At 37.5% G+C, this 27938-nt stretch overlaps 2 protein-coding genes across 2 annotated transcripts; one reads left to right on the forward strand and one right to left on the reverse strand.

Moving 5' to 3' along the window:
• Window positions 1–496: 496 nt before the first annotated feature.
• LOC121657223 (protein C1orf43 homolog) lies at window positions 497–3106 on the forward strand. The gene is made up of 7 exons (XM_042012630.1): window positions 497–878; window positions 964–1065; window positions 1155–1263; window positions 1391–1444; window positions 1744–1910; window positions 2007–2065; window positions 2419–3106. Exons 1-7 carry the CDS (start codon window positions 816–818, stop codon window positions 2624–2626), a joined length of 762 nt encoding a protein of 253 aa, XP_041868564.1. The 5' UTR covers window positions 497–815; the 3' UTR covers window positions 2627–3106.
• Window positions 3107–3175: 69 nt separating this feature from the next.
• Window positions 3176–26650, reverse strand: tuft1b (tuftelin 1b). Its single transcript, XM_042012629.1, has 13 exons — window positions 26625–26650; window positions 26416–26487; window positions 12671–12748; window positions 12482–12580; window positions 12278–12352; window positions 12033–12098; window positions 10749–10832; window positions 9858–9968; window positions 6766–6989; window positions 6503–6608; window positions 6129–6212; window positions 4399–4490; window positions 3176–4272 (listed from the first exon to the last, which is right to left on the reverse strand). The coding sequence occupies exons 2-13, from the start codon at window positions 26470–26472 to the stop codon at window positions 4200–4202; spliced, it is 1149 nt and encodes a 382-aa protein (XP_041868563.1). The 5' UTR covers window positions 26473–26487; window positions 26625–26650; the 3' UTR covers window positions 3176–4199.
• Window positions 26651–27938: the final 1288 nt, after the last annotated feature.

Consider the following 27938-nt stretch of genomic DNA (forward strand, 5'->3'; position numbering starts at 1 on the left):
GGGTCTGACTGCAGAGCTCCACTGTGGAGACAGTTCCGGTGCAGGCTCCACTCTAGATACCAGGGCAGGAAGAAACAAACTTCACCACGCCCACTCCTACCCCACCTACTCCACCTGGGAGGTGACTAGTTAAAGAAGATAAGATTGAACACAAAAACCACGTAAAATGTATGGCTTTTCTACGATTGTCAGCTACGTATCTGTCGCGTAAATTGCGTTACATTTAAAGCAAGTAAGGTTACCAAATGTTACAGGGAGTGTCGTGTCGAAAAAAGCACGGAGAAAAAAGTCAAACAGTGATGCTCAAATGGTCTGTATATGGTCACACAGAAATAATAGGACCAACAGGGAAATGTTTACTGTGGGGGTGCATATTATGGGTTATTGATGATCATGTTATATAAAATAACAAAAGGTGGATTAGTTATTTATAATAACTAAAGGTAGTTTGTGAAATTTGACTGGTCCTTTTTGCGTGGTTATTACGGTAATTTGGTGCTCGCGCGTCAGCTCGCTCTGTTATGTGCGAAGCTAGCTCAAGCTAAACTACGTAATCAGTCATGATGTCGATTATCATGAAGAACAGTTGCTGCTCGAACTATGTATAGTTTTTCCCCCCCTTAAGATAAATTTTTTAAAAGCTACAATGTGACAATACGTTTGCTGTCTGTGCTGCTGTGGTGATTATTTTATATTTTTAATAATAAAAGATGAAGCTACTTTAGGAAACGAGCTAATGTAGCTACATAACGTTGACTTAATTGCTTTCTAGCTAGTTGATCGACCTGTAGATAAATATTTCACTGACAGACGGGATGGCAGACTCATCGCCTTTATCGGGAGTCAATGTTGTTTTAGTTATGGCCTATGGGAGTTTGGTAAGTTAAACACAGTTCTGTTCAATATAATACGTGTTTTATTGTTCTAAATTTTAAACCTCGCCGCATTTGCCTTTGTGTACAGGTGTTCGTGCTGTTGTTCATCTTCGTTAAAAGGCAGATCATGCGCTTTGCAATGAGATCGCGCCGTGGACCACATGCACCTATAGGCCACAATGCACCTAAGGTAAGGCGAAATTTCACTGGTGCAAGTTATATAATCTTGTGTTATCAGAGCACTGTTCAGTAATATATTCAGCATTGATTTATTTACAGGGTTTGAGGGAGGAGATAGACTCAGGATTGTCCAAGGTCCAGGAGATCCGTTTCGAACCTCGTCTCCTATCAGAGGAAGATGACAGGCTGAAACGGGGATCACAGATTAGTCAGTCACCCTTTTCAGCCCAGCATAACACTTAATTTTTGTTTACTATTTATTCTCTGCAAAGTGCAAGCTACTTATTTATTGTAATGCAAAAGCAATTACCCAATAACCTTTTCATATTTCAAAGGTTGCTACAACTACCTGTACAGAATGAAAGCCCTGGATGCCATTCGTGACTCAGGTGAGGTTAAAAATGAGATGTTTATTGCTTTTTAAAGTTGATGCATTGTTATAATCTTTGCTACACAACTGATTTGATTGCCACACTGTCATAACTATCATCGCAAATCAGTTAAACTATGTCCTTTCGTGGAGAAGCATTAGTTCAAACAGAATTTTACCAGGGAATCTGTAATATTAGTTGCTGCCTGATTACATTTTAATTCTGTAGTCATATTCTTCTTCAATGACCCAGTGTCTCACCGAGGAGTACTGAAGCTTCAGCTTTTCTTAAAAGAAATTGTCCTCTTTGGACTTCAGGAATTCCTCTGCAGGATATAAGTCGCAGTCCCAGCGCATTTACTGGACGCAGCTTTAGGAACTGGCTTCTGGAGTTGCGCAACTCCCACTCTCTGATCAAGAGCAGCCGCAGCGCCCTCATTGACCGCTTGCTTCAGGGCTACGACAGTGCTCGGCATGGAACTGGGGTGTGTAAAAGTCTTCTTTTATTTGTGTAAGTTGGTTGATTAAGGAAAGCGTTAAATGTCTGTGAAAGTAATGAGCTTTTATGATGCATGTTTCAGGTGTTTGGGGAGGCTGAATTTCTTCAATACCAGCAGGCTCTCAATGAACTGGCTGATGTGTAAGTACTGCTGTACTGGTCTAGATTTTAAGTTTTGTGGTCTAGTTCACAGTGTTTGCACTAACAGCCCTTATCAGCACAAAATGGCTGAAACTGCATTTATTATTAAGGATGTGCAAATATACTTTATTATCAACTAAATATGTAAGAGAGTGATTCATTCATAAATATGGGGTGGTAGGAATTTTCAGTTGCCAGTAGGACTGATAAACATGCTGAGCCAGTCTGCTCATTACGTAGTAGCACAATCATACTTGAAAAGTTTTTCTTGTATTCACAATCATTTTTGTGCATGCCCTCCATCTTACGCTGTAAATATTTTAGTCATCCCTTTTTCCTGTCACCTTACGCAGCGTAAAGGCCTACTCTAGCAGCACCAGCCTGGACCAGCATCACCAGTCTGCAGCCAAAGACCTGACGGGTTCTCCCATCCGCAGCACTCCTTCCACCATCCAGGTCACCTACCTGCCCTCCACAGGCCAGCGCAGCAAGAGGCCCAAACACTTCCTGGAGCTTAAAAGTTTCAAAGATAACTACAACACGCTGGAGAGCACGCTGTGAAACACTGACAGTTAGAAAATGTTTGTGTGGGACGTGATTGTGTGTGCACAACGGTTACAAGAACTGTAACTGTCTCTTGACAGTGAGCTTTAAAATTGGGAGCAAAAAAACGTTTGGGAAGACTCAGTAGTATCTTATAGGATTTATTTTTTTCCTCTTTACTACGGAGCCTTTATGTGCACGTGGAACACCCAAGGCCTTTGGTCTTAGTTTGGACCTAATGGGTTATGTTCAGAAGACAAATATGATTGTGGCCGACGTAGCAAAGGTTTCATTATCATATCTGTGAAAACAGTCGATAGCAAGTCAGTTTAATTTAATTTAAAGTTTGAATATGAACATTTGCTTTTGATTAAATGCGTTTGTACAGCTATAAAATATTTATATAGACAATGATAATTTATTTAATTGATGCAGTTTGTTTTGAATTCATGTGGACTTGTATTCATTGGTGTGTTGATATAAAAACTCTTAACTATCTTCCTTTTTGTCAGTGGCTTTACTTACATCCACTAGATGGCGGTATAAGGTTATGGTTCAACTATCCACAGCAACACATGACAAAGTTGAAGTTGTGAAACTACAAGACGAGTCCCATTGTAGTGCTTTCTTTCTTTATTACGTTTAAATAGACTGAACAAAGGCTACAGTAAAAGAACAGACTAAACTTCAGTGTATCTACAATGTTCACAGTAAATTACATTATAAAAACTCACTGCACTACAACATTGTTTACAAAAAGAAATTGTGAATCTTGTGCAAACAATGCAGAATAATGTTAACAATGTTAAATATAAAACATTTTAGCACAAAACAGGCCTGAGCAGAAGCAGGACGTGGCAGAGTGGATAAGGAAATCACCTATTTTTTCCTACATCTAAAAACTAAAGTAAAAATGTTTAAACATTTAATGCTATGTCAATATTTGGCCTACTTTATTGTTGGACAAATATGTTAATGTTAAAAGTAAATCTAGTCTAAACACATATTACCTGCTGTTAGTAATGTGGTGGAAAGTACTTTGACTGTCACCCCTGAGGGAACATTGTTGAATAGACTACAGGATTCATAGGAGGTGAAAACATTGAGCACACAGTGATTATCTGCACACCTGACCTATATGAGTGAAAATGGTCTTTGACTGACTTTTATATTAAATGGCTGAAGCAGCTTATTCAGATTCTGCATGAGAAAGTTTTTGAGGTTCAAATAAAGCTTCACTGAGCTCTTGCAATTTTTACTGCATCCTAGAGTCATTCTGACAGCACAGGCTGTACAGACTTGAGGCTATATACAGCATCCAAGAAATTCAGTATATTTCTGGCATTGCACAGTTTCTCTGTTTCTTTTTTAGGATTTTTGCTCTTGTTTTCTCAATCTGTTTATAATCTGTTTTGACACTCAGAAAACCAACAAAATGTATGTAGAAAACTCCAAAGTTATCAAGAAGTTTGCACAAAGTCTTAAAATAAAAATTTCTTACCACTGCAGATCTACTTCTATACTGGTGGGTGGTTAAATATATATTTACACAGTATTTTTCTTCTTATCATTTATTTGGTTGCTGCTCCACTCAAGACTTGATCTCAATGACCTTGATGAACGGGAGGGCTTTGGTGGTTGGTGTTGTCGGTGTGAGAGGTTTGCTGCAAAAATGGGTAAAATTTAACTGATTATTTGGTAATAGCATAACAAATACTGACATCATCTCAGCTGGATCACATTACTAATGAGTAGTAAAAAGAAGTGGAAATTAGGAGGTGATTCCTCACCTATAAATGATCTCTGGCTTGTTCTCTGTTGAGCGGGGTGGAGGGTTCTGGCCAGCCATGAAGTACTCCATGTGGTCATGCATTTCCTTGTTCTGCAAACAGAAAGAAGTTAAAGCCATTAAACTGTGTTTTTCATGGCTTCTTTTTCTGGTGCAAAAGCACAGATACAATTAGTGTTCACCTTAAAAGGTAAGGTTGGGGTTAACTATAGGCAAGGCAAGTTTATTTGTATAGCACATTTCAAGAAAATTCCAAGTGCTTTACATTAAACATTAAAAGCATTACAGTGCAGCAACAAGTGTATACAAGTGTATTAAAAACAAAACAAACAAAAAATAAATACATAAAAACAGAAAAAAGCCAATATAAAATAGATAAAAGTAAAGAAGTAAAAGTTCCAGTGTGAGAAATTAACAAATGTTTTGATAAAAAGCAGCAAACAGAAAAGTTTTTAACCCTGATTTAAAACTGCTGAGGGTTTCAGCAGACCTGCAGTACATCCATTACTGACCAATAACAATATTATGTTAATTTTCCCAAAGAAAATGTGAAGTTACACCACGCTAAGTTGATGAGTCTCTCCTGTTATCTGTCAACTAGTTCGCTCTGACTTAGGTTGGAGGAAAAGATTTTAGGAGTGTTTAAATCTAATGGAGAACTAAAGTGATGGAGACAAGAAAAGAGACAAAATCAACCTTACATAGAGAAAACCTGCAACTATGAGTAGGGATAAAGCAGGTGTGGGACGAGTTTCACAATATAGATGTATACACAGAACAGGATTGTTGATGCTTAAGGCACTGCCTGCACTCAGATTTCTGTACATTGCAGACTATAGAATGGATGCACTTTGAGTTTACCTGTTACGAATCCAAGGAAGCTCATAAAAAGTGTGTGTGACTCTTTAAGATCTTCTTATCAAAAAGCCTATGTTGTGTTGAAACCTGATTTCCTGCAACTCCCCCGCCCCCCCAAAATTTAATTAAGTAAACAAATTAGGGCACTTTCAAAGACATTCAGTTGTGTTCAGTTTATGGTGTCATCAGTAAAGTGTATAATTTACTTTTCTACAATCCTGGACACTTTTAAGTTATGTTTGTTCGTTGTTTTTTTTTCTTCCTTTTTTTATTTACCTGGACAGGACAGGTACGTTTATAGAAAGAGACACAATTTAAAGGCTTACAGTGTGTGTGGACATGAACATGATCCTGAGGTTTAGTTATGAAGGGTTCCTCCACACCAAAGACAGCCGCAGTACTTTTACCATTCTTATAATATGATGTCTAATTAAACCCAATAATCAAAAGCAATGTGACATCAACTCCACATTCTCTAAAATATCTGGCACTTATAGTCAGCTCACAGCTCTAATTATTTCTAATTAAAACATTTACTTTTTAAAAGTTCAAAGTGGTGACACAGCAGGCCAGTTTAGAACCTGCTTAAATGTTATCAAACAAATAAAAATTGGCAAAAATCTATGGGCTATTGTATAAATTAACACAAGATGTGTGGCCTTATCATTTATTATTGACTTATCAACTTATAAAAGCCTAAAGGAATTGCCATTGCTTAATACTAAATGTTTAAGAGATGAAAATATTAAAAAAAAAACATTTTGAGAAATGTGAGAAGAAAATGCAGTGACAGCTGTACATAAGGAGTCAAAATAGGAACTAGCTTTTATGAATTTGCTGTCTTTTATGAATGCAGAATAAGAGAATGCTGACCTCAGCTTCCAGGAAAGCCACCTTCTCCTCCAAGTCTCTGATGACTCGATCCCTCTCTTGTAGGATTATCCGTGAGTTCTGCAGCTGTTCCAGACAAAACAAACAAACAGTGGCAGATGCTCATGAAAAACACAGCCCACATTTCCACTCAAAGCAGATAAAGCATCACCTATTCATTACAAGGCAGTTTTGTTTCATCACAAACGTCTTCTTGGCTCCTCTCCCCCAGATCAGTATTGATTCTTGCATCTGCCTCTTTAAACTCTCATTTCCTCATTAATGGCTTCCTGTGTGTTTATGGGCACCAGAAAGTTAATTTGCCTTGTGTGCATTTGTCTATGTGCCACACTAAACTTTCCTGTGTTTATAAATACCTGCTCAATCATGTGGCGGACCTTCCTCTGCTGACTCTTCAACATGTCGTCAAGGTGATGAATCTTTTCTTTCAGGACAGCCACCTCCTTCTCGAGCTCTGCACACCTGCAACAAGACACAAGGGATAACTAAACAATTCCTTCATGTAATGTTGACTAAAGGAGGTCTTGTTTGTACAAAGTTAATTTATGATCCATGAACGCCAGTTGTTACTTGATAATAAAAATGACCATTCATATTTTAAGATAATATACCATCTTACCTTTTTTCCTTTTCTGCTCCTTCCTCTTTGTTTGCTTTCAGCTGCAGCAGTTCAGCTTCCCCTGCAGCCATCTCGTCTTTGAGAATGCCACTCTCAATCTCCATGCTTCCCAACAGCCTCTGCAGCTCTGCCAGCTGTTGACCCCTCTCCTCCGACTGCTGCTCTGTCTTCTCCAGCCGCTCTGACTGCTCGGTAAGACGAGTAAGATAATCATTTGCCTCGGCCTGCAAGAAGAACCACAGAGTAAGAATGGCTTCCTGATGTGCAATGATATCAAGTTTAGAATAAGTTACATATGTCATTAGAAGGAGTCAATTTAAGTCTTGGTCAGGCAAAAGAGACAAGAGAACAAAAACAACTGTTCATGTTGATGAAAAGTTTTATGGAGATGCTGCAGAACTGATATCCACTCTGTGCTAATGGATGATCCGCACACAAGAAGTCATCAACATCAGTATAATGGGCCTGATAATTTCTAACTAAGAGTAATTTTTTAGGTTAATGCAGCTCCCTGTGATCACAATGTGTCTCTTACTACTGTTGTAAATTTAGTTTTTGAGATAAAGCTAAGAGCTTGCATTTGTAAACATTAAAGCAGAATCAGATGTAGCTGTTCATATGGCTAACAGAGTGTTTATTTGAGCGTTACAAAACACTTGTACATTTTTTGGGATAAAAGCATCTGCTATATTATTGTAATGTAATAAAATCTGTATATTTGCTCACTTTACCTTTCTGAGGATGAACTGTTACATTGTGGAGTTTTACTACATTTCCAATCGGGCTGGGTTCCACTAAATTTTCATTACATTTTATTTTGTGAAGTAGCTGGGATGGGGATCAGCACCTCCAAATATGAGACCATGATCCTGAGCCAGAAAAGGGTGAAGTGCCTTCTCTGGGTTGAGAATGAGATTCTGCCTCAAGAAGAGGAGTTCAAGTATCTCAGGGTCTTGCTCACGAGTGAGGGAAGAATGAAACAGAAGATCAACAGGTGGATAGGTGCGGCATCCACAGTGATGCAGGCTCTGCATCAGTCTGTTGTGAAAGAGATGAGCCAAAAAGTGAAGCTATCGATTTAGCGATTGATCTACGTTCCTACCCTCACCTATGGTCACAAGCTGTGGGTAGGAGGAGATTGTGGGTCCAAGCAGCTGAAATGAACTTACTTCTTTCTGGGCTCTCCCTTAGAGATGACTGAAAAGCTCAGTCATCCAGGAGAAGCTATGGGTAGAGCTTCTACTTTTCTATATCAAGAGGAGCCAAAGGAAGTGGCTTGGACATCTGGTTAGGATGTCTCCTGGATGCCTCCCTGTTGAGGTGTTTTAGGTATGCTCCACTGGGAGGAGTCTGCGGAGAAGGTCAGGACACGCTGGAGGGACTACGTCTCTCGGCAGCGGTGGATGGAATGAGACATGATGTCCCAGAGGTGCTGGATTGGATTTAGGTCTGGTAAATAGGCAGGCCAGTCCATAACATCAATGCCTTCATCATGCAGGGACTCCTAATACACTCCAGCCACATGAGGCTGAGGATTGTCATGCACCAGAAGGAACCTAGGTCACACTGCAGAAGCATATGTTGTAACAATGAGTCTGAGGATCTCACCCTGGTACCTAATGGCAGTCAGGGTACTTCTGGCTAGCGCATAGATGTCTGTCCAAGGATATGATTCCTCAGACCATCACTGACCCACTGCCAAACTGCTCATGCTGGAGGATGTCGCAGACAGCAGAACGTTCTCCATAGGGTCTGTAGACTATCACGTCTGTCACGTGTGCTCATTGCGAACCTGATCTCATCCGTGAAGAGCACAGGGTGCCAATGGAAAATCTGCCAGTCCTGCTGTTCTCTGCCAAATACCAATCAGTCTGCACGGTGTTGGGCTGTAAGCACAGGCCCCATTTGTGGACATCAGGCCCTTACAACACCCTCATGGAGTCTGTTTCTGACAGTTTGAGCAGAAACATGCACATTAGTGGATCTGCTGGAGGTCATCTTGTAGGGCTCTGGCTGTGCTCCTCCTGTTCCTCGTTGCACAAAGGAGCAGATACACGTCCTGCTGCTCCTCCTACAGTCCCCTTCACGTCTCCTGGTGATCTGGATGTCTCCTGGTACCTCCTCCATGCTCTCTAAACTGTGCTGGGAGACACATAAAACCTTCTTGCCGCAGCACACACTGATGTACCATCCTGGATGAGCTGTACTACATGAGCAACGTCTGTGGGTTAAAGACACCGCCTCATGTTACCTCTAGTGACGAGGGCACTGGCAAAATGCAAACATGAGCAAATATCAGCCAGAAAGGATGAAGACAGTCTGATATACCAGAAGTGTGACTGACTTTGAGTTACATGGTAATGATTAAGTTGTTTATTTTTTTGAGCAGTGTAGTTTGAGTAAACAAAACAATGTTGTCAAAGAACAGTTTTATATAGATATTTTAAGAAAAGTGCCAGAGTTTAGTCACCAGTTACAGGAACTGCACAAGTTCATGCTTGTCATTATATTTTGGCCATAAAGTGAAAAAAACTTTCATTCAAACTTTCCATTTTGGACCCGCATGTTTGGCTACTGGGGAAGTAAAGCTTTTAATGACAGCCTCAACGTCTCAGTATTTAATTACCTTATTATTTGAATAATGCAAAATAAATATAACTACTCAGGGTGATGGTATGTGTCAGTTTGTCTTGCAAGCCTCAACTTGATTTGATACTCTATAGATATTTCCTGTTTCTTTTCGTGGTTGTCCAATTTGTTTAATTCTCTCTAATTAGATGTTCATGACAAGAAATGAAGTCAAAATAACACGTGAGTTATCAAAGCAAATGGCATCACATGTCTGCCTGTTACCTGTAATTTCATTTATGCTACAAACACAATAGTGAGAATGAAATTCAAGATTAGAGAACATTCAGCTCATGGTAAAGTATTAATCTGTGGGCGGTGTCCCTACATGCTCTGACAGATGACTTATAAACACTCTGATCACAGGATAAAAAGACTAATGACAGCAATGTGAGAGCAAGAGAGGGTCGAGTCATGGCTGCAGGCAGGAAATCGTATTATGTTACTCATCTCCTAAAACAGACCTGCAGTCTGTCCCTCTCTTCCTGATGCTGCTTCTCCATCTCCTTCAGCTGTGCATACAAATGCTTGGTTGCCTCCCTGAGCTTCACGCTCTCCTCCTGAATATCCCCGACCTGAGAGAGCAGGCAGATAGAGAGTGACACGCTTATTTAAGCTTAATAGCTTAATCTCAATCTTCAAACTACTTGAACCTGAAAGGAAGGCTAGAGTTAAAAAAACAGATGAAAGAGGCAGCTGATAGACTATTGTTAGTTCTAGCCTGGGTTAACAAACACATCTTGACAAGAAACTTTTAAAAATAGTGGAAAGATAATCTTTTATCTCTGGGCTAAAGTGGAGAGAATAGTTCCCCTCCCAGACAAACAATGCTCTTTGGACTTTGCATTGCTATATAATTAGGCCTTACTTAGAAGGGAGGGCAGTGTAAATTGACACAAATTCACCTGTATAGCACACACATAGGTCACTGAGTAAAGATCTACACACAATCCCTCCCCGCTCCTGGAATACTTTCTTGGGAGATAATGGTGTTGTATTACAGTACATGTTATGATGTGCCAACTCTAGAATAATGGAGGAGAAACGCAATATCAAGTCTGTGCGAGCTGTGTGTGTAGGAAGTGCTTGCATTGTATGTGCAACACCATTTGATTTGCAGCAGGATGAGGTTGGCTGATGTGAGTGGGTAGCAGCTGAAGGGACACACATTTTTCCCATTAAAAATTATATCCTTGTACCTTGAATAAAAAATGTGAATGGACTCAAACCAGCTGCAGTTGAAATTGACTTCAGCCATGTCCAATGGTTCATTTATTCATTTAAAGTGATAAATAATGAGATCATACCGACACCACATAGACAAACTTTCAAAGCTGCTCAGAAGATGAGCTTACTTGAGCATCAGGGGGGGTGGTGTTGCCGTTGGAGACAGCTGGCTGGTTGCTGAGCATGTTGACCCTGAAGCCATTTGCTGGATACTGTATAGAAAAGAGCAGCAGCTGTTTAGTAGTCTGTGCTTTATATCTGTTAACTCTTACAAAATACTAGAGTAGCTTTCTTTCATTTAATCAAAACAGGAAAACATCCGTCATCTCATCAGGAGCATATTACCTTCAACGCAGGTAATGGTAGCATATTATTATCATTATTATTATTCATAAAGTGTAAAAATGCTAATAAAAAATTTAAAACACATTACTTTTGGTTTTAAAAACTAGAGAAGCATAATGGTTCATTGCTCTGTACAAGATGGGGAATTCATCATTTACACTATGTAATATCATTAAAAGATTCTGGGAAGGGGAATTCTCTTTACACAAAGGAGAAGGCTGAAAATCAATACTGAGTGGCCATAAAATGCCTTCGGGCAGCACTGCATTAAAATGAGACATGATTCTGTAGTCATCACTGCAGGAGATCAAGAACCCTTGTGAAAGCCATTATCAATGCCAGTTAAAGCTCTACCATTAAAAGACAGAACCATGCATAAACAGTGCAGAAACACTGTCATTCATTCTCTGGGCCTGAGCTTTTCTAAGACACACTGAGGTGAAGTGGAAAGATGTCCTTTTGAGCTGTCAAATTAAAATGTGAAATTCCTTTTCAAAATCATGTGCTTTGTATCTTTTGTGTTAAAGAGGGAGGGAATATCCAGCTTCACCAAGCTTTTTTTCTGGCTGGTCCCCTTTTGCAGATGAGATCACCAAACTATGTAGTGTTTAAATGTACTTAATATATACTGATTACATCATTTAAATATTTATTTAAACGCATGGTATTGTCTTTTTTTTAATCAATGTAATATTTCTTTTTTAAATGTGATGGAAGTTCTTGTCAAGGAGCTGAAATAATTTTTACTTATTTGTTTGTGCTTTGCCTATTTGCTTAGTTGTTCTTATATTTTTACCCAATATTTTTATTTAAGTTGTTATTTTCCCAACTCTCCCAAGCCATTTGTCAGATTTCTGACCATTAGATACATGTATGTATACATAACAGCTGATAAGTACAATAGAAATGAAGTAGATCCTAATATTCTAGAAATTATTTCTACTATGGAAATGAGTTAAGACATACATCAAGTAAGACAACTGTTGTCAGGGAGCTTTCTATTTATCTACCAATATTTGTCAAATGGCTTCAGTATACTCTTGAAGTATGAAGCAGAGGGTTTGTACCTTGTTGTTATTGCTGTTTTGTCTGGCAGCCATCTGCTCTCTCAGAGTCTTCAGACAGTATCTCACCTAGAAACAAAAATATCACAGTCAAAAAATCTTCACTACGCAGAAATACAACTATGCCTCCCATGTTTATTAAAATCAACATGAATCACATCATAAAGAAAATCTTCCAGTGTTTTGCACAAAGGATTATTTGTGAGCTCAATGTATGAACAGAGCATCGCTCAGCGTTACACACTGACCTCCTGAATCTGCGACACCTCGTCTGTCAGCATCTTCACACTCTCTTCGGCCTCTGGGCGTGCTTTAAGGTAGATCTTAGTGACACAACAACAGCAGTATGTCACATAAAACGACAGAAGTCAGGATACTGTACTACAGGTGAGGTGTGAGGATTGGCATACAATTACACAAACATATTATTACAGCCCAGCAAGTTCACAAACCTTGATGACTTCAACTTGTTCTTCAGTGGGAGAGATGAGTTTGAGTGTTTGTTTCTGCTCTTTGGGTTTCTGTGGCAACACAACTGCTATACTGCTCTCCTGCATTTAGTAGTAAAATAGCAAATGACCAATTTAATATATTTTCCCTTATTTTCATTTCCTTCTTTCCTTCCCTTTTTGAGTTTGTACCTTACTGCTGTGCCGGTCTGACGTGTAGCCTGATGGATCCTGACCTTGTAGGGCAAGTCTGAGCTGTCTGCAGCGTTCCTGAAATAAAATATGAGGGGATACGATGAGCTATGTGACTAAATAGTGATGGGGAATGGTGAGAAAACAAAGCCACAGAAGAGGAGCTCAAAATGAAAGTCAAGAGTGAATGTGAGGGTGGAGCAGAGAGAGAGTGAGAGAGGGAGAAGCATAAAACTTCCCCTTCACTATAGTCCTCTGTGGATGCCCAACAATTACAATGTATTGCCTAGCAACCCACACACAAGTCTGCTGATTCTGGCCAAACAAGCAACTTTGCTTACTGTAAACACCCACAGGATAAAATAAGTCCAGTGTGACCAGAGTCAAAAATAAAAACATTCAAAGCATCAGTCAACTTGGCTTTGTCGCCTTGGCAACAAAAAATATAGGAGTTAATTGTCATGCATGCTCTTACACCTTCAATTTAAAATATTTATAGAACATCTGTTTAGACTAACATTTACATCACCATACACAGACGGGGAAATTAAAAATAATCAGAAGATTAACTTTGTAATGGCTCAAATTCTTTTGTATTGCATTGCATTGTATTCTTTTCTATTCTGTCAATATTTTCTATAGATTTTGGATTTGTATTCTACTCTCCTATTCAATCTGCTTTTGCTGTGGATATCTGCACCTTCTGTTTCCATTCGATTTTATTTTAGTATCTATATCTTTTCTTGGGGCACTGGGTGCCAGCTCTATGTTTTTTTCAGAGAATAGATTTATGTTATTGTCATATTTATACCTGTGCCATTCTGTCATATACTGGTATTAACTTACTGTATATTGACATCTTACTATTCTCTTGTAAGCATGTGTCTGTTCTATTCTTTCTAGTTCTACAGTAACAGCATGTATTTACTATCCTCATCTGTGTATATGTAGGTTCTTTTAAGTTGTAGAAATACTGATCAGCAGCATAATGATCTTCTCCTTGATACTGAGTAGCCTTCCGTGCTAAAACAGACCTGAAATATGCACCCTAATAGACCTCGGAAGGAATGCTGTAGCACCAAGCTGTTAGTAGCAGATCCATTGTTTGTCTAGTGCATCACACAGATGATAGACTGGATTGATATCTAGAGGACATCCACGAAGAGGTGTGCTTAGTCAGCAACAATGTTGGACAGGGGTTCCTGAGCAGTGCAGAATGCACCACCTGTAACGCTTTTAATGTTTCATGTAAAGCACTTTGAATTGTCTTGTACGTGAAATGTGCTATACAAATCAACTTGCCTTGCCTACTTGTACTTTCCAAAGAGATGGTATAATTTCCCTGGAAGTGCAAGATGCTCTGTTTTGCTAATAGTTAAAGTTAAACTAAACACTTAGCTTATTTGGTTTGTTTTGTAAAACTTAAATGCAGTCAAATGAAAGTGAAAGTATGTCAGCTTTTAATTTGAAAGTTTTACTTCGCACAATAAAAAAAATCTGGTCTTTAAAAGGTCGTAAAATGTTGTAAATACAACCTCAGATGGAGGACAACTCATTACATATCACATTATGTCATTATTTAACAAAAATAAATGAATAAATAAAATGTAAAAGCCATGTGTGAAAAACTAAGTACACCCTTACTGTTTCCACAGGAATTGAATGGGTAAGTAGAAAACAGGTACTACTAATATAACTCACTTGATTAACTGGTCATCAGGAAATGTGAGTGCCTCTAAAAAGCAGATGTTTTGTCATTTTTCTGGTCTGCAGCATTCAGGTATTAGTTAAACAACATCAAAGAGAAATGACATCTGCAATGAGCATATAGTAACTGCTATTGCCTTTAATCTAGGAAGAACTGGAAACCAATTTCTATATAGTTTGAAGTCAGTAAAACTCAACTCAGAAAAACCCCAAAGAGTTACATCTCAAACCCTACAGGCCTCAGATAAGTTGTTAAATGGTAAAGTTTATGACAGTACAATTAGAGAAAAATTGAACAAGTATGGTTTGTTTGAAAAGGTTGTCAGGAGAAAGCCTCTTCTCTCCATAAAGAAGTAGAAATATTTAGCCATAAAACCATTTTTAAAACTGGAACCAGAATATTTAGTCTGAGGAGAGAAATGTACAATTTAAAAAACAATATAATATCTTAGCTTTACAAAAATTTAAGCTAAAATCTAAACACACCTGACCCTTCAATATTACCCCCCGAGCAAATACTTCTTTGGATTACACATAATCCCACACAGGAACCCCTTTTTTAAACTTAGTGAAATATGTTTTCACATAAGCTGAGTTGCTTTTGTTCTGAATGTGAAAAGAAAACAAACCATCTGGCACACTGGCAACAAAATCCACTTCAGGTGGAAGATAAAAGTTTAACTGCAGGTGAGTTATGTAAGGTTGTTTTATCACCGACAACTGCTTAATCCTAGCCTCTGTGTTGTGTTGATGGTACTTGCACGCATGTACATGTGCATGCTAGAACGCAAGTTTTTGTATAATAGTTTGCAAACAGCGAATGTGTACACAGTGTACCTTCACCTTACAGTTAACAAGACTGAATTAATATTCTTAGTGGATGCTGCTTATGAGAACCTTTTTGTTCTTTGTAGTTCTGTTGCTCATCAGTGGCCTTAATTAAGCTCTACGTGGGTGTCAGCAACAGAGCTTCTAATACAAATTAGATAATAATGAAGCATAAATAAATACATCAACAACATGCAGGGAAATACTGTTTTAGTTAGAAGATGGTAAATAAGTTAAAGTTGGAGATAATACTGCATGTCTTTTTTTGTGTGTAAAAATCTTTGAGTTTGCATATTTTCCAGTTCCAGCTTCTTACTTTCTGTGAGAACGGTATTTTACAAGTCTTGCAGGGACATGTTGTGGGACTCTACCATGTTAATTAAAATACAAGATGATAAAGAAACAGATGTTACCTTGCTGACTTTAACCACACAGAAAGATCTCATGAATCTTCACCAGCATGGCAATTCATGCTCTCATTATTCAGGTATTTACTCTCTGAAAACACATAAAGTGATGCTCCTTCCACACTGTTACCGCCACTTGCTTTTAAATGGACAGTTGAGAGGAGCTGACACATTTGCTACATACCACAGTTTGTTGTCAACTTTAAACCAATACTGAAGCAAAAACCTCAAAGTTAACCCTCACCCACATATAGAGTATAAAACTAATCTAGTTTATTTTCAACCTGGAAAAAGATGGGGATATATAGTGTCCTACAATAAACAAAATTATAACATTTTAAACTATTGCCCCATGTTTCTATGAACTATTAACACTACTGCTGCCTTTAAACTTTATCCAGCTTCAAAGCGATACAGAAGCAGTTTAGTCATTTGTACTTTGCAGCCGGTTCTAATAATGTAAGATCTTCATGATGCACCAAGAAAAATGCAGATCAATCCAGTGAGGAACATTTAAACTAAGGATTGCAAATACACTGGCCTAACATCAGCATCAGCTTGGTGACCACAATCAGCCTATTTGCAACAGACAAACGTGAACTGATGGCAGAGGCCAACATTTATCTGGTCACATCCTGGTTGTGCTTCATTGACTTTGGCCTGTAACAGACAAAAATGAACAAATGAATAGATAAATAAATAAAAAAGATAAAGTTGCTGGGCCTCGTAATCGCTGAACAATAATTGAGTTGTTAATAGTTAAATAATGGTTAAAAGGCAAAAATATCTTTTGAAACCTTTTTAAACAAACAGTTTTTTATCTAAAAGTTTAGAGTAAAGATTTTAAATGCATTTCTATACATAGAAATGTGCTTATTCAAATATAGTGTGCTTGAAAGACTGAAACTAATTGCTTATAATGCAGTAGCAGACCAGTCAAATGGTTATTTTAAACAGTGGTATTATTACTACAGCAGAATTTTAAAATTGTGCAGCCTTAATTTTAACTGAAGTGCCCTGTTACAACTATCACTGAAAGACAAAAAGGTTAAAGTGGGGAATTGTGTGCTTTTAGTTGTTTTGCACTTTGCGTGTCATAAAACAAACCTGCATGTGAATGGGTCATAACAGATTAGGCTTAGAGTGTGTTTTGTGGACGCCTACTATAAGTCACCCAGGCATAAACACAGATGTACGGCTTTAAAGAACAAAACAAAAAGAGAAAAAAAGGCAACTCTGTAAGTAAAATGCTGGGAGCACATTTGGTCTTTGCGTAAGCAACCAGTTCTCAGCTTTGCAATTCAAACAAGCTAAATGGTTTGCCTTGAATGGCAGGTCTGTTTGTAATAGCATCGCCTGAAAACAATCATCACTGAGGCTCTGACAAGCTAGTCAAGATTTAACGCTGATCTGAGGAGTGACAAGGCTCAAGGGCTTCTCTCTCCCTCAGAGAGATAATCGTGGGACAGATGTAAACTGAGATGTGTTAACACTCTTCTCCTCAATACGCTATACCCTTTTGTGTGTCTTTGGCACCAACTCTGAACACATTTCATTCACTGACTTTACAGGACTTAAAATCCACCTGTAATTAAGTTAATATCTTTCATTTCCAAATAGAAACAAATAAATTACTGGTATGTTTTGTACTCAAATTATCCAGTCCTACAATTTATGCTAAGCTCTTTAAATTTTGCTCAGATGCTGTTTGATAGGTCTACGCAAGGTGTTTCTTCCATCCCTGGGTGATTTCCTAACGTGAAAGGAAGAAGCAGCAGCAGTACTGTGATTAAGACAAAACAAAACAAATAATACATTAAATTACAAGACCAAATGCTGAACACAAACATAAGCATACCAACAAATTTCAGAAAAAAACAAAAAAACAAAACTAAAACAAAAAAACAAAACAGCAAATCTTTCACTGTGGGCTGTTAAATGGCCAGGTCTTGGAGAGGTCAAAATCACAGCACCATGAAAATAGCCTCACTATGGATGACAGAAAGATTTATTAGCATCCACTCCCACACAAAGTACTTATTATGTGACATTAGGGGCCAAATAACTTGTATTTGTGATCATGCTCCAAGATGTAATAAATAAAACATCAATCACCTTCATATTTTTGCCCAATTTGCATTTTAGCGACTGTTACATGACGTTACCGGCTCAGGTATGCATGGCAAAACATGCCTGACCAACATTTTTACAGAAGAGCTTGAAGAAATGAGGGATAGGTTAAAGTACCACTAATTACTTCCTCTTCTTGGCTCTAATTTCTTTCTACTGCCTGGGCATGTGCAAACATAGACTTTTCTAATGAACATAGAGTGATCTACCCTTTTACTGACTCAGTTCATAGAAGTGTAATAGATAGCTGCTTTTCTTTTTCAGGCAAAGAAATACTCAAGTGCTGTTTTGCAAGGCTAGTCCTTGCAACATTGCAACAGAATAACTTCAGATTCACTCAGGGCATCTCTTGCATGACAGTCCATGTTCACACAGCGCAATTTATTTGGGCAATAAAATTAAGGTTAATTAAAAAAGGGTTAACCGATAAGATCAGCAGTACAACTTCAGGTGCTGTTCCATGAGAGATAATTTATGCTCTCCTAAAGTTAGAAAACCCTGCGAGATCAAAGGTTAAAATAAACAAACTACATGCACGGCTTGTTTGTGCAGTAGTTAACTAGATAAATACATGTTTATCTATTTACATGTGCAGCACATATTTCCATGTTTGTTAAAATCATCTATAAAGTGTGGAAAAATACTTACCCAGGTCTGATCAGTCATTTGTATCTTAACAGTGTATGTTTTTATTTAAAAGTAGATGTGGAGGTTAAAACAGCCCTGACCTTTTCACTGCAAACTTATTCATTCAAGTATGTTCACTAAAGGTGAGACTTGTACTATAATCTATAGGAAAAATTCTGAGGTGCAAATTAACTGGATGATCTGCCACTGAAGGCACCTGCACAGTGAGTCAGCCTTTTAGCTGAGTAGCATTAGTCCTGAGGGGGAGTCTGTTTTCAGTCTCTGGTGTCCTGCTCTCAGCACAGCAGACGATGTTGTGGGAGGACAAAGCAGTGCTACAGCTGCTTTATATATTTCTACTTGTCTCTGACTCCTGTTTAGAGGTTGCAAAGCAAGAATGGCATGCAGAATTGAACGTAAAGTGCATTGGAATAAAGTGTGATCAGTTCACTGACCGTAATCTGTTGATTTTGATCTTCCATTTTACATTTTTTTAACACCACTATGGCAAAATCCTTAAAAAGACCATCAGAAGCCTGAAACTACATATGCTAAATCTAGAGACACTTTGACACTATAAAAGAAATACAGAATAGCAGAAGTCTATAAGTTGGTATAAGATCATTTTTAGCATTTTATTTTACAGAGTCCAAGTCTCTACCACCAGCATTTTCAGCACAGGAGAAGAAGACAGTAATAAAGAACCCCAGAGATGTTTTTTTTTCCTATGGGGGTTGCAGTATGCATTTCTGATTGGTTCTTTTTTGTTTGTCACCATCATTTCGATATCAACCTTCACCATACCTTCCACCATAACATCTAATAACTAAGTGTTATCCCAGGACTTCTTGTTTCTATATATTAACACAACAGTCAAATTTAGCCTTGGTGGTTATGTGGGCTTAAGAAAGAATGGGGAAATGAAACGAAGATAGCAAAATAAAAGCAGTGAATCAAAAATAAGAAGTTAATTGATGTATTTTTTTCAGATAGTTTATATCCTAAGGCACAAGTAAAATCCCCCACAACCCAGCAGTAACAAGTAATATTGATCATGTTTGAGTAAATACAGCTGAAGTACACTTTTTGGTATTACTATCAATGCAGGCTGGAAACCCCTGCAAGAAGAGGCATTCACATTTAATCTGATTTACTTTGCCAAATTTGTTTTCAAATGAAAGATAAATAACCCAATGTTGAAAAAACTCTGCTTGTTGAAGAAAATCTCATGGGCATTTAAGTTTCAGTTGCTTTTGTTTGAAATGTGACTGATTCCTTGAAAAGGTAACTGGACTAAAATCACAAGGTATGTGGAACATGTGAAATAAAAACGAAGCTGATATAAGTTAGCAGTCTTAATTATTACTATTTGTATTAATCTTATCATCAGTTTTGCAATCATCTTATCATTGCTTTTCTCACACTACACAGCATGTTTCTCTTGTATTCGGGACGTTTCCAAAGCAACAGGGAATAAAAGGATCAACCATGCAAAAGTGGAAATCTGTGTACTGGAACTTTCTTCTGCAGCAACACATAGCAGCTTACAAACTAGTATTAAAAGCATCTATCTTTAACTGCAGTCCAAAGAAAGCAGTTTTATCACCAGGCAACATGACTGTACATGCTACAAATGATTACAGATGTCATGAAATACTTAAAACAACTTGTTGGCATCTGCAAACCCGGCTCCAACTGATTACTCATCACACATAAACTGTTTCACCAGTATGACAATATGGAAAATAGGATGTTCTTATTTATAAGACTAGATGTAACTGATGAGTTAGGGTTAGATGTGTATCTGAAGAACTGTAAGGATTTAAAATCTCTATTTTCAAGTATTTTCTTTTGAACCAGCTTAAGTTGTACATGTGTATGTCAGCATTCAGACAAGCCCAAATGAATCACATTCCCAAACACTACACCGTAATCCATGATGCAAACAAAACCACAACCACAAGTGCCATCATGCACTTCACACTATTTAGATTCGATATTATCAGCATATTATCCTATAATCCTTCACTTTATCTCAATAAAAATCACTGATATCTACCTGGGCAGACAAAAGAAGTCTGGGGCTCTTCCTGGTTGTGATCAGCCAGCTGTGATCCAGACCATCTACATGTGAGTGACTAAGTGTGTGGGAAGCCACGGTTGTGCAGCCTTACAAGGCTGGGTGAGGCTCCACCAGCTGCCCAACCCTCTTCTCTCTAGACTGTTCTCCGTTCAGAGTGCCAGTCCAAGCAGGCACATAGTGTTGTCGTTAGCCTCCCCTGCAGGACTCTGTGGCCACATACACAATGGAAAGTGCTTGAGGAAACATTTGTACTGACTAGATTATACACAGTCCTGAACAGACAGTTGCTTGTTGGTGGTAAAAAAAAAATATATATATATATATAAAAAAAATTTAGATAATAATGTATAAACTTAGCCAAAGCCTGAAAATAAAAATCTACCTTAATTTTCATTATATATCAGAAATAAATTATTGGTCTCATTTATTCAAAGTAAATAAGTGACATGTTTAACCCAACATACTTAGGTGATCTTATATCTATGCAGACTTTTGTGATTTATAAGTTACTGTTAAAAGGAAGAAGAGGTAAAACTGTGGAATGACAAGGTCTCGTTTATCAGCCACACAGTGACAGTGGTAGGTAGCAGTGCTCTGAGGAATGTGCGGTGTTAGTTATATAACACAGACAAATGGAGCATCTTTATATAACAACTACTGGCTCTGCGAGTGTGCAAAGTAAACAAAACTATGCAAACAAAGGGCAAATGCTGCACAGACCAAATATGTTCATGACTGGGCAAGTTCATGATTCTCTAACTAACCATCTGCATGCATCATTTAAATGATCTTACACTATGCTTTTCATAATTATTTTAAGTGTTTGATTAGAATATAACTAATGATTACTTACCATTGAAATTAATTTAGTGACCAATATTTATTGAGATTCAATATAATATTAGCATGTCATCCTTATCAGCTAATAAAAAGTCTTAATTTTAAATTTCCAGAATAATGTTATATTATGCCCTTATACTATATTGTCAGTCATTAATATTAATTCAACACTGAATGAAATTAATGTTTTCTATGGAAGTTGAAGGTTTCTCTTCATTTGCTTGGAAAAGCGTGCATTTAGTTAAATACGGTGTTACAGGGGTGTTGAATTTAATTGTTTTACAATACATTGCGATGTGGACATTTCTGCATCGACGCAGCAACGAAACATAATGGATTATAATAATGTAATTAATAGATTCTGCCGCCGTGTAGCATGATCTAGCCTGCTGCAACAGATTCAAGGCTGACTCCGTTTTCAAACCTTGACTTAGGAAAACTGTTAAACTAAGCAAATATGCAGAAAATACATCAGTATCTCACTGGAAATAGATCCAATGTCTCAGTGAAATCATGTAAGATTATACACAAAAATGTAAAAAACCAGTAAGTTAGCTGAAGGCTAACATCTATAGAAAATACCATAGGTAATATAGCGGTTAGCAAATGGATTAAAACAACTTTGTCCATCAACAAATGTTTTCCTCAACAATATTCTATGTGTTCAATTACAAATTGACTAGAATACTGCAGAAAAATGTTTTATGACCATAAAGGACAGCATGAAAAACATTTTCTAAACTGTCTGAACTGACTACGGAAAGACTGAAGGGACAAAACACATTGCTTAATTGCAAGAAATCCCATCTTTAGAGGGCTGCTTAACCATTTTTTTATATCAGAATATCACAGTGTAGTAATGATGGTTCGTGATTTTTGGAAAAATTAAGTTCAATAATGAAGTTGAAAATAATATAATTGCTTACATGTTCATAATCTTTGTCAATATTGGGAAATTTAGATGGATTTCTAAAATTATTATAAATAAACAGGGAGTTCATAATTATCTGATTGCTATTCTTTGATGAAGAAAGTCTCAATGTGCAGTGATAAAGAAAACTGAGGATGCAACACAGTGATGCATCGTGTTGCATCATTGAATCCAATCAGATTGTTGACAAGATAATCGTAACCTAATCGAATCGTGAGACCAGTGAGGATGCACAACCCTACTGTGTTGTAGGTTTGGATCCCTCCATCCGAATGCCACTGCAGTCATACTGTATTAGTACATTGTTTTATATAGTGTTAGCAATTTTTGAGAAAAGAACCTTCCCAGTTATGTGGAAAAAAACCATGCAAATGAAGCATCAGCAATGGCAAGTAGGCAAAAAAGCTAGATGATATCAGAATATAACATAAGCACAAAGAGCATGCACCTTTTGTTCCCCCCAAAGCTGCAAGAAGTGGTCATAAAATGCTTTAATGCATGATTTTTTTTAACACATACTATTTCTTTAGTTCTAGATGATTGACTTGATATTTTAGGCTTTTCTTAGTCCTATATGTCAATACACAGATTATCTTTAGGTGAACAGCTGTTGCATCTGACATATTTTACAAATTTCTAACATTAATGATTAATGGAGAAAATGCAGCTCAAAATCATGATGGAAAGGTTGTGAAGGCCTAATTTTGACTATAAATTATTTGATTGTTTTTCTGCTTGTCTTTATATAGCAAATACCCTTTTAGTAACCTGCAAATACTTGTAGTGACAGTTTTATTGACATGTGGACACTGCAAACATGCTATTAAAGAATATTTGTATCACACACAAAATGTCTTTAGTGTATTTCTCTTATGCGGCCAAGTAAATACACATTAATCCAGTGTTGAAGGAAAACACATTAAAATCCTGCTAAGCTCCAATAATACTATCTTTGCCTGATCTATAGTTCTTCTCAACTTGTTCTTGCACCCTGATAAATACCTTAAAGGTAAATTTAAGTGTTGAAATGAGCAAATAAACTAAAAAGTTTATAAAGAATTAAAATTATTTTTCCAATGAAAACAAGTTGAAGGGTTTGCAAAACAGGTTTCAAGAGTTTAAGGCTCGTATTACAGCATATTCCTCTATGACCAGTTACCAAAAATATTTCTTCATTATGTTGAAGAAGCTACACAACAAGTATATCTTTTTATGATGTGTTAGCTGAGTCGTGCATTTCCTGGCACAATCTATATAAACAATGACCTGCTCATTCATGCCTGCATCCTTGCATGTGTCTTCATGCTGGAACAATAAATTTAGAAGAATGATTTTTTTCCTAACCATTAAAACATCAAAAGAAAAAGATTGACTGCAACTGATAAGAGTCTAAAAACCAAACCAACAAGTTAAGTCACTTCCTTAATGAGTCTGACGTGAGATTCTCTGTAAACTCTACCTTTTCAAAAAATGAGGTCAGATGTTTCGTCAAAATGTCTTAACATGTGATTAACTTTAGAATGTTCTAGAGAGGCTGAAGATAATTACGATTGTTTTCAGGCAATAAAACATAACTAGAGGGCTTTTCTCTGCCCTCTTTTTTCTTGTTTCAACACATCATCTCATTCTTATCAAGTAAAATGACAGAGCAGTAACTGCCTTTACGTTTCTGGGTAAAGTTGCTAAAAAAGTTCAACTCCTGCAACAAGCAGCAGCGCAGTCCAGTAGTTACGCACACGATCAGAATTTTAGCATATAATAACTAACATGGAAAATATGTTTTGTTTTCTGTTTAAATAAAAACCTACTGAATTCAGGGAACATTATTAACTACTTTTATCACTACTTTTATTTCAGTAAATTCAATTTGAGATGAATTCGTCCATAACTTCAGGATGTTACAGTACTGAGATCAGACACATTGAGTCTATTTTTAACTTTTTTTTTTTTTTACAGATTTTATTCATACAGCGCAAAACTGTTCCAGCAGAAAATGTTTTATGGATCTTTTTAAAACAGTGTGTCAGGACTATATTTAAATTAAACTACAACAGTACACTCTCCAACCCTGTTGAGGTCTTTTTTTGTTCCAGCTGTAGAGCTCTTAACAGTGAAGTGTTAAAGCTTGACAGCAGACAGTAGCAGTCATGAGTCAATAATGGTTCATTACTCGTGAAAATCGTGATGACGCTAATGTATTAGTATAAGAGCTTCACAAGTAAACTGGTTTAGTAGATGTAAGAATCAGCTGGTAAGCTATTATTAGTCAGTATTATAAGGTTTACATCAGTTAAATTGAGGTCCAAAAGGACAGGGTATGGACATAAAGACAGTTTTTCTTCTTCTTTTTTTTTTTTTCTTCAGTTTAAAGTAATGTTCAGATTGAAGGCAAGTCGGATTTGGTTGTTAAATCTGATATTTAGTACAGACTGTTATTTGCAAGTAATAAGATTGTATTTGTGCTTACATCATTTGCATATGTCGTCAAGGAAACAATATAGGAATCATGATGTTGCTTTATTGGTGAAGCGACTGAATAAATATTTCCAGTAGGTTCCTTCCAGTTTTTCCAGTTTGCTCCAGAAGCCTCTCACGAAACATTCATTATGTACTTTATTTAAGCATCTTGGACTCATATTCAACAGCCCTTTTCTCATTAATCAGGTTTCCATTGACATTTTTGATTCACATTTAGAAGACATGGATAATAGAAGACTAATGGAAATGTCAAACATAAGAAAATCTCCTCTAATCTGCTTTTGTTTTTTCATGTTTCTTTTAAGCTGCATTAAACGGAAAGGAAACAACTCACAACTGGCCATCAAGGTTGAAAAAGTGAGCATCAGAGGGTGGTGTGTAGCTCACCTGGTTGAGCATCCACCCAGAAGCTTTAGTGCCTTATTACAGCTAGCCCCAGTTTGAGTCCTGGTATGGAGTCATTTGCTGCATGTCATTTCTCTCTCTTGCTGACCCCTTTCCTGTTTGTCTTTATTCAAAATAATAATTCAAAACAGAACTCTACAATCAAATAAAGTTCTCTATATCCTACTAGTGAGCAGAGTCAATGGCAATAAATTCAGGTGACTTGTTGAAGTCACCTTGCTGGAGATGGAAGGAATTACTTGAGAGGAGCTCTCACTAGTATCCTCTTATGGATATCCAGCCTTTTTTTTTCTTTTCCTCCGAGGTTTAGGACAGTGGTTCCCAAACTTTTTCTGAAGGGCCCCCTTTTCATCGATAAAAATAATGTCAAGGCTCCCCAATCCCACTATGACATGCACCCCGATGCTTACAAAGAAATGTGCCACAAAAATAGTCTTTAGTGTACTGGCTGCTACTTCATTAATTATAGTTAAAACCATGTTAGTGGCAGTCAGGGAACGATCAACTCCTCTAAGTACGAGGTGTTTTAAACAACATGTGAACCTCCATGCCCCACTAACAGCCTCTGTGTTGTTTGTAATGTATGCAAAGATGACAGTTAGATTAATCGGATGGCAATGGCAAATATTTAGCAAGGTTCATAGGTCAGATAGGAGAGCTCCTTTGCACAATTTTGCCATAGGGCCCCCTGAAGGTCAGGACAGGCTCAAAAAAGCTGAGGAAAGCCTCTAAAAGAAAAGTCCTGCGTGAACATTTTGTACAAGTGTCACTTAATGAATGGATTAAAAAAAATTAATAACGTATAAAATTTGTGAATCTATCTGTTAAAACAAATCCCCATGATGAATTTATAACTGACAGGAAAATGCAAAGGGATTGCAAAACTGTCACTTTAAAAAAAAAATGCGGGACATTACACCAACACCACCGGCATGCGTTTTTCCTCGCGTTTACATAACAATGTCAGCTGTTTGCAATGGTCATATACCACACGTAACTTTACATTAATATGTCCTTTACTTGCATATTTCTCCCAACTGACGTCATGTAATTAAGAAAAATGACCATGGACCTTGAAATTCCTCAGAAAACTTCTAGTGAGCAACAAACTATTAAAAGTTTCTCCTTCTATGTGTTGGTATGTTAAACTGACCCCGAGCCAAAGTCCGTCTAAAGCATCTTAGGAACAAAATGTCTTTCCAGAATAGCTGGTAGTCTAACTGCGTCACTTTATTTATTTATTTTTTTAAATCAAAATCCCAATCTTTGTTTTGTGGTGAAAACATCTAGTGTGTCACGCATCACTCACGTTAGTTTTCTTCTCCTCTTCTCCATTTTCCACCAGCCGCCTCGCGACACCGCTCATCTTCTCATCGGAAAGCTAAGCCGAAACAAGGAAATAACACAAATTAAAAATGTTGAAAGTTTCTAAAGTTCTTTTGTTTGTCTGCTTTTATTAAAACTATGCTTTTAAAACTCCCCGAAACGACGAGGCTCGAAGGAGAACAGAGGAGACACCTCGAGCGTGTTGCGCTGCGTGTCTCTCACGGTCTGTCCAGGTAGTAAATAAAACAGACCTGCAGGTCTGCCCCAAGCCACGAGCTAAAATACACGCAATGTACTGAATCATACATCACCAGGTAGGAAGCACATACCAACGCAGGCTTTTTTTTTCGTCTTTAGAAAAAAAAAGTTTTCAGAATGATATATAAATCTACTTTCAACAGTGATGAAGAATAAAACAGTGATGATTTATACATCATGTACAAGGGTGGGTCCAGAAAATGTTTGATGAGGGGGGCAGTTTGATTTGATTTGATTTGATTTACAGAATCAGTCAGTTTACAGAATATTTGTTTGAATTAAATTGTCTATTGTTGGGGTGGCACCTGGGGGACCAGTCAGATTTTAGGGGTGGTCCATGCCCTTGATTATATGCAAGTTTTCAAAGTGTGAGGCCTGCCTCCATATTTGGGGGCTTCCAACAGTTTCAGATGAGGCTCATTGAATGGAGATAAGGAAATATTACATTAGGCATCAACAGGACAAAAGAAGAAGAAGAAGGAATTGAAAAACTCAGATAGCTATGTTGTGAATTCAAGTGCAATGATAGTCCCAAAGTAAAAAGCTAATTAAAACCTTTGGATAGATCTTTATAATATTTAATGCAGTCTGGATATATTAAGCTACAGTGTGTTGTTCTCTCAGCTCTCTTGTAAAGTGCGTAATGATCCTGTGGGCATCTGGGGTTTAAACAAAAGGAACATTTTTTTCAAAACTTTAGGGAAAGGGTGGCTTTCTGTCTCAGAGATGAAAAACCACAGATTTATGATTGCACACTGAGGCAAGCTGCAAGCTGCTTCCCACTTATTCATACCTACATCTCTGACCCTATTTAATTTCTGTGGCATTATATTATAAAAAAAGGCTACATAAAAGGCTTATATTGCATCAAATTTGTGTCTGACCTCAGAAAAGTTGATGACATCTCCATCTGACAGGCATTTGGTGTGTGTGCTGCTGAACCACAGCATTTTGAACTCAGTTGCCTGCCTGATCTTCTTCCACACGGATCCCATATGCCGGCTCACTTCATCTGTCTCGCCTCAACAAATTTTACTCTCTCTTTTCACCTTTTTCTGCCCTTGTTTAACACCATAAAGAACCTTTCGGGAGCTGCAATGTGCTGCTTCTCCGCGCTGCAGCTAATTCTGTGTCAGACCTGCAAATAGGATATAGTCCTGTTTGATAACAAGTCTTGCATCATGCCAGGCGGCTCTGTTGCCACCTGTTGTCAGGCCTGTGGCTGAACTCATTAACCTTTGGTAGCAT

This window comes from Melanotaenia boesemani, chromosome 17 (assembly GCF_017639745.1).
Source record: "Melanotaenia boesemani isolate fMelBoe1 chromosome 17, fMelBoe1.pri, whole genome shotgun sequence".
NCBI classification, from domain to species: domain Eukaryota; kingdom Metazoa; phylum Chordata; class Actinopteri; order Atheriniformes; family Melanotaeniidae; genus Melanotaenia; species Melanotaenia boesemani.

Bases quoted from the DNA above. Each gene is read 5' to 3' on its own strand.
- LOC121657223 (XM_042012630.1), top strand. From the start codon at position 816: ATGGCAGACTCATCGCCTTTATCGGGAGTCAATGTTGTTTTAGTTATG. The intron at 1,264-1,390 runs GTCAGTCACCCT...CATATTTCAAAG, and splicing joins GAAACGGGGATCACAGATTA to GTTGCTACAACTACCTGTAC. The intron at 1,911-2,006 runs GTGTGTAAAAGT...TGCATGTTTCAG, and splicing joins GTGCTCGGCATGGAACTGGG to GTGTTTGGGGAGGCTGAATT.
- tuft1b (XM_042012629.1), bottom strand. From the start codon at position 26,472: ATGAGCGGTGTCGCGAGGCGGCTGGTGGAAAATGGAGAAGAGGAGAAG. The intron at 12,581-12,670 runs GTACAAACTCAA...TACTAAATGCAG, and splicing joins CAGACCGGCACAGCAGTAAG to GAGAGCAGTATAGCAGTTGT. The intron at 6,990-9,857 runs GTCTGTTTTAGG...TTCTTCTTGCAG, and splicing joins AAGAGAGGGACAGACTGCAG to GCCGAGGCAAATGATTATCT.